The sequence below is a fragment of the Pantherophis guttatus genome, chromosome 5 (assembly GCF_059756535.1).
Source record: "Pantherophis guttatus breed Tessera chromosome 5, ASM5975653v1, whole genome shotgun sequence".
Taxonomy (NCBI): Eukaryota; Metazoa; Chordata; class Lepidosauria; order Squamata; family Colubridae; genus Pantherophis; species Pantherophis guttatus.
The window spans coordinates 58,748,466-58,761,488 of record NC_142067.1 but is presented as its reverse complement, the minus strand read 5'-3'; the positions used below and the strand labels follow the sequence as shown (position 1 = coordinate 58,761,488).

Below are 13,023 nucleotides of genomic sequence, written 5' to 3'. Positions count from 1 at the left end.
TATGATACAGCATCCGAGTTCAATCTGCGAGACTTATGGAGAGAGACACATAGAACACATAAACAATATACATTTTATTCATACCCACATCACTCGTGGTCCAGGATCGATATGGCCTGGACAACAGCAGAAATTCAAAATGAAATAGAAGAAATTGAAATAGGAGTAAATGATTGGGCCGATCACAATCCAATTATATTAAAATGGAAAATAAACGATGGACAACGAATCAGAATTTGTGTAAAGATAAAAAATATAGACAGATGTTAGAGAGGGAGTTGAAAACATTTTTTCAAATAAATTAAAAAAAAGATACTTCGATACAAAACTTGTGGAATACCACAAAAGCCTATATAAGGGGATTGACCATTGCATATAATTCTAAGAAAAATAAAGAAAAGAGAGTGCAACTAGAAAGCTTGCGGGAAGAATTTTTAAAAATTGAATATGAATAGAGCCTTGGTAGTACAGTGGTCTAAAGCACCCTGTTATTAAGAACAGCTGTCTGCAATTACTGCAGGTTCGAATCTCGCCAGGCTCAAGGTTGACTCAGCCTTCCATCCTTTCTAAGGTAGATAAATTGAGGACCCAGTTGTGGGGGCAATAAGCTGACTTTGTATAAATATACAAAAAGAATGAAGGCTATTGCTTAGCGCATTGTAAGCCGCCCTGAGTCTCCGGAGAAGGGCGGCATATAAATCAAATTTTTTAAAAAAAAATGTACAAAAGGATCCACAAAATAAAAAGATAGAGGAAAAATGGAACATTAGGAAACATAAGATTAATTTGATAACACAAAAAAAAATAGCACAGAAAATGAGGAAAATTATTTTGAGAATGTGAATAAAACAGGCCGATGGCTAGCATATAAATTAAGAAAAGAAAAAGGAAGGAGAATAATACAACAGTTACAAGATGAAAATGGTATAATACAGTATAGGAGAGAAGAAAAAAAGGAAATAATACAAAACTACTTTACAAAGCTATACAAGCAGGGAGACAGCAAATGGGAAAGTTAAACAATATATAGAAGCGGCCAAAATGGAAAAAAATTTTGATGAACAAAGAGAATGTTAAATAGACCAATATTTAACTTCTCTTCTATTTATTTTATCACTCGAAACTCTTCTAACAAAAATTAGGGAAGATCAGGAAATAGGGGGCTTAAAAATTAGGAAGGAAGAATACAAGACTCAAGCATTTGCCGATGACATGGTATTTATTTTGGAAGATCTAATAGAAACGGGTTCTAAATTGATACAAAAGATAGAAGAATTTGGTGAAGTAGTGGGACTCAAAATTAATAAGGATAAGTCAAAATTAATAAAAAATCTTACAAAGGGTCAGGAAAAGGAATTGGAGGACAAAATAAAAATGAAGATAACTAAGAAAATTAAATATTTGGGACTTTGGCTTACAGTGAAATGCTCTTCAATTAAAGAGGACAACTATGATAAATTGATACATCAAATAAAAAAAGACAGGAAATTGGGAAAAATTACAAATCTCATTTCTAGGGAGGGCCGCAACAGTAAAAATGAATATATTGCCGAGAATTTGATTTCTGTTCCAAGTGATACCATTAAAATTAGGGAAAACATTTTTTCAAGAATTAAATAAATTAATTTCCAAATTTATATGGCAAGGGAAAAAGCCCAGGATTAAATTAAAACTTTTGCAAGACACAAAGGATAGAGGATTGGCATTACCAGAATGGGAAATTTATCACCAAGCGGCAAGTTTAGTATAGTTAAAAGACTGGATGGAGCTGAAAAATAACAGAGTCCTAACAATAGAAGACCATGACCTGCAAACAGGGTGGCATGCATTCCTGTGGGATGAGAAATATAAATCACATAAATATTTTCAAACACATTTGATCAGGAATGCAGTGCTACAGATTTGATAAAAAACAAAACAAAAACACTATACTAGAATCCCAATGGGTTTTTTTCTGCCTTTTCCTAACTTCCAATTGAATATTTTTTATGCTTGTTTGGATTCACAAATAATATGGATTTATGAACAGAGTCTCAGAACATAGCCCCTTTGTAAATAGAACATTGTCCTTATAATTAATTTATACATAAGAGTTTTGATTTAACCACATTGATTTTCCTCTTAGTTTCTCTTAAAATGGTAGCATTTCTGGTGAGTATAGAATTGATTTGTGTTGAGAATTATAAGTAATGACGTGACTTGATGTGTGAATTGTATTGAAACTGCAAGTTACAGAATCATTTAAAATAAAACTAACTATATTTTTAAAAAGAAAATCAAACATTGTTACATATACAGTGGGGTTTAGATGAAGTAATATTCATGTGATTGCAGCTGACAGTTTGTTCAGTGATGACAGTTACAAGATAACAGAAGAAAAATTCTTCTCAGTAGCTGGAGAGAACTGCTAATACCAGTATTAGGATCTTTAATCTCAGAAAGACATGGCTTGTTTACATCTTCTTTTGGGGGTGAGATTTTTTTTTTCTGTACATTGAAAAGTCCTTGTCATATTCTGGTTAAAGGAGGCATTATTCTAGAAATGTAGCTCAAGATTCTTTTTAAATATATTTATTTACACTTAAAATCTACAAGTGAACACACAAAACATTTTTGTCTTTGGTCAAGGCTTAGATTTCTTTTCCATGAATTCTAGAAACACCTAAGAAGTAGAGGAGATGCCTTGTCTTCACCATATTTGGACACAACTATGGAAGGATGCTGTATTCAAATTTCCAGTTCAACAAATAATGAGGAAAAGAATTTGCATTAGTTCTTGGTTCTTGTTGATTCACATTATCACTGCAGCAAGATTAGCTTATGCGCAGGAGTGGAAAAATCAATACTTACCGATAGATTTGAAAATAATATATAAAATTAATGAGTGTGCGGAATCAGATAGATTAACTAGATTGATCAATGGTAAAAAAGATTCAGAATTTTATAACAATTGGAAAGTATGGTACGATTGGGTCCAGAAAAGTTGGGATAGAATAGATACATGATGATGTATATATATGATGGCAAATATGTATGTATAAAAGAATGACTTTATACTTATGGACAATGTAATCATATTATACCATGGTGGCAGGATTGTATATTTTATTTGTGTATTGGTGTATAGAATATATTAATAAAAATTATATTAAAAAAAAGGAAAAGAATTTGCATTAGAAGGACAGATACATAGCTACTGTAATACAAGAGGGATGTAAATTTCCTGCAGACTTCATACTCAGTTGCCGAAATGCCTTAATTGCAATGTATATAAGAGTTGTATTGAATCAAAACACAAAGAATCTGTTTACTATTCTGTTCTCATAGTAGCTAAATAGATTCTGATGGGGAAGCCATAACAAGATGCAATATCATATGTTCTTGCTTATTAGTTCCCTAGCACTATTATTTAGACACATACTGGAAATGTTCTAATCCCACTTTAAAATTGTCTAACTTTATATTTTGTGGTGAATTCCTTACTTAGTCCAAGTGTGAAAGTCTTATTTTCATTTGTCCCAAATCTCTCTCCATCACCACTATTCAGCTCAGTTGGATGATTCTAATGTTGTAACAAATAGAAACTCCCATCAATTTTTTCCTGCGACATTCATAATTTTATACCGTTTCCCCGAAAATAAGACATCTCCTGACAATAATCCCAATAGGGCTTTTGAGCGCATGCGCTAAAATAAGCCTCCTCCAAAGATAAGCCCTCCCCAAAAATATTTGAACGCAGAGCTGGAAATCAGGTAAAACGGTAAGAGTAGCCCCATCTTGCTCCACGTGCCCCAAAATAATAAGTCCTTCCCGAAAATAAGGCCAAGCGCTTATTTCGGGGTTCAAAAAAATATAAGACACGGTCTTATTTTGGGGGAAACACGGTATCCGTGTCACATTATCCCAACTTCCCAGATTCATTCTCTCTTTTTAAAGTTAAAGAACCTGAAATACAACTTTGCTGAATATTATTCCATCCCGTGTTCATTCTGCCCCAATGCTTCAATCAATTAAGTGATTTTTTAAAATTTTCTTTTCCTAGTAGATACACTATGTGTTAGTGTTCTTATTAAACTATCTTCCCCAACCAGAAAGTTTCTCTGGTCTGTTATACAACACATGACCTCCCACTATGAGATTTATATTCTCATCTTAATTTTTTAAAATCACTGATTAGGCAGGAAAGGGAACTTAATCCCAGTATTTATTATTTATTTTTAACGTCCTTAAATAGTCTGACCATTTCCAATGATTCCTTAGTCTCCTCTGAATCATTTATGAACAAATTGAAGGAACATAGCTATCGATTTCTATTACAAATTCCAGGAATTTTTTTCTTTTGTTCTGTTCTTTGTAACTATATATTGAACTATAAAAGGACTTCTCTTAACTGAGATGTCTGTATGTGATATTCTTAAGGTATTTTGAGATGAGAATTATTATTGCTAAAATAATTGATGCTTATTATAAATTAGGAATTTGTTGGTGGAGTTGTTCTCTTTTGGTTACCAGGGGTATTTATAGTTGTATTTTCCCTTTCTACTGGGAATTGTTTTCATAAGTGAGCTACAAAGCACCAGCTTCTAATAGAATGTTGAGTACACAGCAGCTAGCAGGCATGAATCATTAAAACCTATAACCAACTTTTTAGATATTTTTTATAAATTTGGATACCATGCAAACTAGTTTTAACTTACCTATGAATCATTTCAGGCATAATTCTATGTGCATTAAAGATAAGGGTTTTCTTTGCATACTCTAAACTTTCTAGAAATAAGCTATTTCCAGAGACTACCCTTTCTACTGTGTGTACTTTTATATTCCTTTGTGAAGGGTGGGGAAACAAGCACACAAATAGCATGTTCTCTTTCCATCAAGATGCAATCTGTGCAAAAATCTGTATTTCCTCTTTTATTTTCCTATTTAATTTTGATACTAGAATTTGTCCAAGGAAACAAAACACCCAAATAAATAAATAAATGATGCTATGATACAGTGACTTTAATTGCAGCACCAACTTTATTGTAACTCCTTGCACTTTATGACCCAGAAAACTCCCTTTTTGAAATGTGTTAAATTTAGAAGTAAGCTTCCCTTCAGATTAACATTTTTGTATCATTTGTGTTGGGAAAAAGGACAGTTGTTGGACTCCTGTCTTCCCTGTCAGAGTTCGTTTACTCAGTTAGACAGTGCCTAACTCCAACTAACTCTGTGTTACTCACAATATATTATCATAAAAATCAACACAAACTAATATAAGATGGGACTTGGTCATTGTGTATAGACAGAAACAAAAATAACAACAACATATCTAATAAAACTAGACCACTGCAGCCATTCCTTCCTATTTATTGTTGTGCTGTGAAAATGAACATTTTAAGCATCTCATAATGCAGCATTGGTACAGATCTAGACAACTGTTAAAAAACTTTCATTTTTAATAAGAATGTGCTTCTGGTTCAGCTACCATAATAGTCTAGGAGCACGTTGGTTTTATGCTCAATGAGGCTCTTACATCGGGGCGAGCTACTGTGTGTTTGGTATCCTGTTATTTACCTTTTTCCAGAATTTCTATCATTAACCATTGACCATTCTAGTGCAGACTTTCCAGATAGTTTAGCTTCTGCAGGAGAAAACAAAGAAAAATAATCAGGTTCCCTGATTCTGCCAAGGGAAACCATTACAGTTTGAATTTTCAATCAGAACAACTCAGTCTGCTTGCCGCTTAATATATTGTTTCTCCAAATTCTTAATATGCTTGATATATTCTTCAGCACTTTCCTTGCCATTCCTGAGACTCCTCATTCCTACTAATTTGACTTTAGATAAAAATAATGAATCTAGCTTAGTGTTGAAAATATCAATAACTTTATCTCTTTCTTGTTGAAATAAATAGTGGGATATTTCCACTGGAGGTTTTTTAAATGGGAAACCCATTGCCATGTTATGACAGCTTGAAGGAGATGATCTATCTGGAAATTAAACACCCAGGTCTCTATCAGTAGAAAAGAGCTTCATGTAATCTGGAAACCTTTAATGAGCTTCGAAATCTTGTTTAAAAAAATCGTTGCAGATTTCTGCTAGAATACCATCATGGTTTAAATCTCATTTGCCCTCATTTCCTAATTGTATCATTTTCTAGGTTCACACAATATTCTGTATCATAAACTACTAAACTAAACCCAATTCACAAAATATACAACACACAGTAAAAATAAGCCCTGCTTAGCATGTAACATTTTATTTAATATTAAATTTCATTTTAATGAATGATGATTAGTGTACATTTAAAGTGACAATAAAGTTTTTATTCTATTCCAACACTGGAAGTTTTTAAGAAGAGATTAGATAACCATTTGTCTGAAATGGTATAGGGTTTCCTTCCTAAGCAGGGAGTTGGACTTTGTATGAACAGATTCAATGATTCGGTTATATTGTACGTGCAAGAAGGAATGGCATTTATTCATCCTAAGAAGATCTTTAAGACCTGTCTGAAAACATTTAAAATAACAATCTTAAAAAATTAAAGACAAGTAACATTGCCTACTGCAATTTGAGATAGTTGGCAATATCAGCCAGTTCATTTTGATAGGAATTTGCCAAGTATTGGGAGAGAACTTTTTTTAAAAAAGTGAATTAAAAAAGGTAATGGTAGCTTTAAATATTCCCATTTGTTGTTTTTTTCCTAACAGTTAACATCAATTTCAAATTACAGCAATAATAGTAGTAATAGAATTAAAAATAACAATTGTGTATAACTCAAAGTAGTAAATTTAAAATTACATTTTGGGGAAATAATATGCATACATTTGATAGAAACATAGATTTCGTAGGTTCAGTAAAAAGATAACACTTTGCTAGAGATAGATTTGGAAGAAATCATTACTGATGGTAGGAAGGAATATACTTTTCCTTTATGGCAAAGTATCTTGTAAACAGAGATGTCTGGAGCTGAAATGAGTAATAGAAAGCAAACACTGGACTATCAAAAGATAAAATAAACCTGCTATAGTTTATTCTCCCCAGAACCTTAAGCATTCAGGGTCAGGAACTAAAAACAAAACCAGACTATTTGGAAATCTGCAGTTCAAACCAACTCATAGGTAAATTTATGAAAAATTCAAACCAAGAATTAAATAGGTCAAGCTGCAACAATTTGAGGCTTATTATCCAACTTTTCACCAATAAGCTCAATAGCATTCTACAATTCTGTACTTTGGAAGTCTCTGGCCCCTTCCTTTTTTCCAGGCTTTTTAACTTGAGAAATTAGGCTCTCGGGGGGAGTAAAATCCATCTATTATACAATACATGTGATGGCCGATCCCCGGAATCTCTGTTCCACATTACATTCGTATGTCCCCACTACCGAGACATAAGATCAAGATTCATTTCTCCTATTTCCCAGAGATTCCCTGGTTCACCTGATCTGTTCAGCCTTTATTTCCTATTCCAGGACACAGACCCCAATATAACTCCAAAGGTGGCAAAAAATTTTGCTGCAGTCGTGGCTGAAAAAAAATGGGGGAAGAGACGGATAACCCCTATGGCAAAGGATCACTAGTATTGACAGTACAGATTGTATCTGAGGCAGTAGATGGTGTACTGTCACATGATCTATCTATATTTGTAAAATATACTCCCCTTCTATGTGTATTTTAATTTGGTCTCTGACTGCAATAAAAAGCTTACTTACTTACTTAACTTGAGAAACCAATTCTGTACCATGTCTGAAAACTGAGCTGGATCCCAACCAGACAGCGTATAAGGGTGTACAAGCCTTGATAAGGTTAATTCCAATTGGTGCTTCCTCCACAGGCTTGGAGCTTTTTTCCTTTTTCTTTTCCTCTGCAGCTTGATTGCAACCCCCACACCTTTCAACAGAGCAGCCTTTAAGCTTATCTAGCTTGAGTTAATGAATTTTCTGAACAATAATCAAATTCAAGCTGCTTTGGAGCTGTTGATTTCAAAAAGACAGTGGGTAAATTGTAGTAATTTACTTTTGGAGTGCATACAATTCCTTAAACACAGTTGATGATCTCCCTACTTGTAACAATGATTTGGGAGATTGGGGGGAGAATTCCAAGGAATTAAAAAGACAAATTTTGGGCCTGCAAGGAGTATGATATGCAGGTATTTTTAAGGGGTTAATGTTAAAGAATAATGCTCAATATTGCTGATTATTAGGCTCCATGGCTCCAGGTGAAAAGTAAAATGTTGGAATATTTACCTATGGGACTTGTAGACAGCTTTGTATAAGGAATTATCTCTAGGAGGAAATAACTAAAATTGTATAATAAAAAGTATAAATTTTAATAACAGTCATATATTAGTCAAAATTAAGCATTCCAAAACAATCTAACTATTCAGAGGCTTTCCAGAATAATTTAATCTTGACAATTTTTGGGAAGTCATCAGGAAAGGAAACATTCTTTCCTTTTGGAAACAAACTATTATTAGGGAGAAGTTCCCACAGAGGACAACAACTTCTATCTAAACTCTCATACATATTTGGGACAAGCAAATTGTACACAGAAAAGGCAGTCTCAACAATTTCAAGTTTCAGTTCATGTAGGGCTTCATAGTACCACCCAGCATCTTGAAGCGAGTGCAGCTCTTATAGCAGCAATGTAATGTAACAAAAATAGGGCCAATCCATAGGCACAGTTGAGATTTCTAGGTGGTCTTTTGAGGGCAGCCCCTAGAGGATAAATTACAATTGTCCAAGCAGGATGACACGTGACAATGATATGAATGACTATCCTCAGTGGATCCCAGGAAAGACTGCAATTGGCAACCAACTAAAGCTGGGCAAAGAGCTGGAATGACTAAGTTTCTAGTTCTACATTTAGATCATGTCTAGATTCACGTAACATGCAGAGAGAGACTTGTTGGGTCTGCATTTTGTAGAAATGCAACTGAAATTAAACATTTAAAATTAAACAGTTAACATTTTATACCCTCAAAGGCACAGGGCAGTAGTTTATGTAGTGTTTGCTCACTGAGGCTGGCTGCCATACTTCTCTACAACTAACGCCTGCCCTATGCCTCAAGTGAGTCCATTGTTCATGCTATATCTTAGGCAAATGCCTCAATACTTCCTATGGGCACGTATGCTTGCTGGTGGATGGGAGGGGAATGAGTTATATCAGGTAGCTGTGTGACTGCAACACCAGCAACTAGGAAAAAATATCAAATCAGTTACAGGTTTCTGCCCAAAGAGAAATGTAAAATTCTCCTATCCCCACTCTTTAGTATGCAAACTAGTTAATAAAACATTGGAAGTTTAATCAAATTTAGTTCCTTATTTATTTTTGCCATTATTTAAACATTATACAAATAGAAGTAGGATGGGCTATACCATTTTAAGTTTATTGCAAACTAAAAATATTAATTAGAATAAGTTATTAAGATTTAGAGTGTCCTAAGTATAGCAGGTCTAGGTATTCCCATTAAGGCTTTCATTATAATTTCTAATATTAAATATTTGTCTTTCTTATCATTCAGAGAAGAAAAGGAATTAACTGGAAAAGGGACTTGCAGCTTTGCTCATTTTAAAACAATAACTACAAAAATTAAAGTACATTACATTAAATAGAGCATTCTTGGTAGTGCCATTGGTGAAAAAAAGCAAAATTTGTTCTGTTGCCTTTTAACGCTTTTCACAGTTTTCGAATTTGAGCTATAATAACCATCATTTGTCTCATGCTATTTTTGAGAATGGACTTCTATGTTATAGTTTATTTTAAAATGCTGCTACAGCTCTTTTGGAGAAATTTGGAAGCTTGAGCGATGAGGTGAGACCTTCTGATACTTCCTTTTCAAAATAGGCTTTTGAAATTCATGTTTTCAAACTACGAGTTGAAAATATTGAGAACTATTGGAAAAACAAATATTGGACAGTGTTGGGAAAATATTGAAGTTATATCTGATTCCTAAACTGTAGAATATATGTTCAGGTATTTAAATAAAATCATTTTTCTTCTCTCTAGGGGCTTCAAAAAAGTCAGAGTTCACATTTGGCAGGTCCTAATAGTGAACAACCTCTCTCTTCCACTGGGCCTTCCCAGCATCTCCAGGCAGCTGGCACTGGTATTCAAAATCAAAATGGACATCCTACCATGCCTAGCAATTCAGTAACACAGGGGGCTGCTCTCAATCACCTCCCCTCTCACACTGCTACCTCAGGTGGACAACAAGGCATTACCTTAACCAAAGAGAGCAAGCCTTCAGGAAATACATCAGCAGTGCCTGACATAAACAGGCATTCTGGAGAGACACTTAACAGCACTGCCAGTGTAGAAGGACTTCCTAATCATGTCCATCAGGTGACGGCAGATGCTGTTTCTAGCCCTAGCCATGGAGATTCAAAGTCACCAGGTTTACTTAGTTCAGACAATCCTCAGCTCTCTGCCTTGTTGATGGGAAAAGCCAATAACAATGTGGGTACTGGAACCTGTGACAAAGTCAATAACATCCATCCAACGGTTCATACAAAGACTGAGAATTCTGTTGCCTCCTCACCATCTTCAGCCATTTCCACAGCAACACCTTCTCCAAAATCTACTGAACAGACTACCACAAACAGTGTTACCAGCCTTAACAGCCCTCATAGTGGACATGCAGTTAATGGAGAGGCATTGGAGGACTCTCAGAGCCCCTTAAAAATCAATCCTCCTCTTACTGGACACAAACCTAATTCCCCGATCATACCATCTATGTCGGTATCTATATATCCAAGTTCTGCAGAGGTTCTGAAAGCATGCAGGTAAGTGCACAAACTCCTTTAATTGCAAGTAACAATTTTATATTGTATGTACTGTCTGTGTCCCAAATATTTTTAATTTTATTGAAATAAAAATCATTAAATTGTACGATAGATACTTGTTTTTATAGATACTTGTTTTTAATTATTGTATGTCCCATTGAAAATGAATGTGTTCTGACTTTTGAGTTCTTTTAAAAACAAAATATATACACATAACTACATGTTTGAATATGTATTGGAAATGTAATTGAAGAGCAGTCTTACCCCTACGTTAAAGCAAATTCTGGCAGAAGAAATGGAGTAGCCATCATGAGTCAGAATGAAGGCAGAATATACAGTAGATATAAAAACTCAAATAAAATGACATGTTTTTGAGATGTAAAAAAATGAGACCAATATAAATCACTTCAATTTTTTTCCACCTGTAATGTAACCTATAGGCTGTAGAATTCAGTTGAAAAATCAAATTGAAATCTTTTTTTGGGGGGTGGGGATGAAAATAAAAAGCACACAATAATGTGGTTGCTTAAGTGCAGACCCTTAAATTAATACTTTGTTGAAACACATTTTGATTTTTTGAGAGTATTCAGTCTGTTGGGGTAGGAACCTATCAGCATGGCACATCTTGCCTTGGGAATCTTTGTCCCCTCTTCCTTGCTTAAGCACTCCAAATCTGTCAGATTGCAAGGGTATCTTCTGTGTACAGCCCTCTTCAGGTCACTCCATAGATTTTCAATTGGATTAGGTCCGGGCTGTACCTGATCCATTCAAAAACATTAATCTTCTGGCAAAGCCATTCTGTTGATTTGGAGGTATGCGTTAGGTCATTGTCATATTGAAAGCTGACATTCCTTTTCATCTTCAGCATTTTATGCCTTGGAATTTCTTCTTCTTCTCCTGACTGATACCTTCCAACAATGAGGTCCCTTTAATGCTTTGTAAGCTCTTTGCAGACCATGGCTTTTGGTATAAAATGAAATTGAGTAAATCTCAGGAAACTCCTATCAGAAGAGCTGAACTTTATATGGGCTTGAACAGAATCTCTTTAATTGGTGGCAGGTGGGTCTTGACTACAATTTACCATCAGTTTGAATGTGAATGTGAAAAAAATTCTTTCTTTTTTTGTAAAGTTTTTTTTTTTTTTTAAACACACAAACAAACATACAGTACATCTTTTCTGAACAGAATATTGGCCCGGTCTTAAATTTGTACAGATTTTGTTCATCTTTAACACAATTTTATATGTTCAATTTTTCTCATAGCATTTATTCTCTTTAATTTTAAAAAACCAATATTACCCTTCATCTTGACTTCTCATCCTATTATAGCTCAATTTTCCCTCCTTAAAATTTGAACCCTTGAATTTAGATTCACGTAACATAGTACAATCCCCAATTATTTCCTTAAATTCTCTTCTTTTAATCACCAATGATTCTTTTATCAACTATTCCCAATAATACAATTCAACATATTAGTAGAAACCAATTAACTATATATCTTAACCCAAATGTTCCGACCACTGCAATTTCATGTATTAAACTTATTATTCCTGGGTCTTATTTTCAAGTCTTAGACATCCCTACATTTTGTCATGTCTTCATATTGACTTAAATAATTCATTATTACCATTATATTATTTCATCAATTATTTATATTCTTATCTTTTATTTTAAAAGTAATCTATCATAATTTCACTAATTAATGAAACATATTCAATGAAAAATCAATTAAATATCAATCTTACTCCAGTACCCCTAAATTTAGACTCATACAACATAATACAATTCCTAATTATTTTCTTAGAATCTCTTATTCCAGTCTCAAATAATTTTTTCTTTATCAACTGTTCCGAATAGTACACTTCAACATTTTTATAAAAACCAGTTAATTATATCTAATTCATTCATAATCCAATATCATTTCAACTTCCTTTTCTTATTTAGTTAAGTTCCAAATATGCAATTGAAAATATTCCAGTTATTACAATCCCTTTCATTAATTAAAAATATTCCAATTATTACATTCATCATACATCATTTCATTAGAAATACAATTTCATCTTTTCTCTAAGATTCATTTCATTTACCCCATATTCCTCTTCCGTTTCTCTCCCTTTCTATCTTTATATTTTTTTCTTTTTCTTTCCCCTTCTTTTCTTTTGTATTTTAAAGTCCTGAACTCTTTTCCCTTTTTCGTATCTTTCCACTGTTATACCCAATACAATCATTTTGTTTTTTAAGAGCATACACTCTTCTATT

The 13,023-nt window shown here is 33.7% G+C and overlaps 1 protein-coding gene across 13 annotated transcripts in view; it reads left to right on the top strand.

The window, feature by feature from the left end:
- The window catches only part of KDM6A (lysine demethylase 6A), a 277,427-nt gene that overhangs the window by 188,515 nt on the left and 75,889 nt on the right, over window positions 1-13,023 (top strand). For all 13 annotated transcript variants that reach the window (XM_034423876.3, XM_034423880.3, XM_034423878.3 and 10 more), the window contains one exon: window positions 9,990-10,765. In XM_034423876.3, the coding sequence (XP_034279767.2) occupies window positions 9,990-10,765 (776 nt within the window). The remainder of the gene's footprint in view (window positions 1-9,989; window positions 10,766-13,023) is intronic.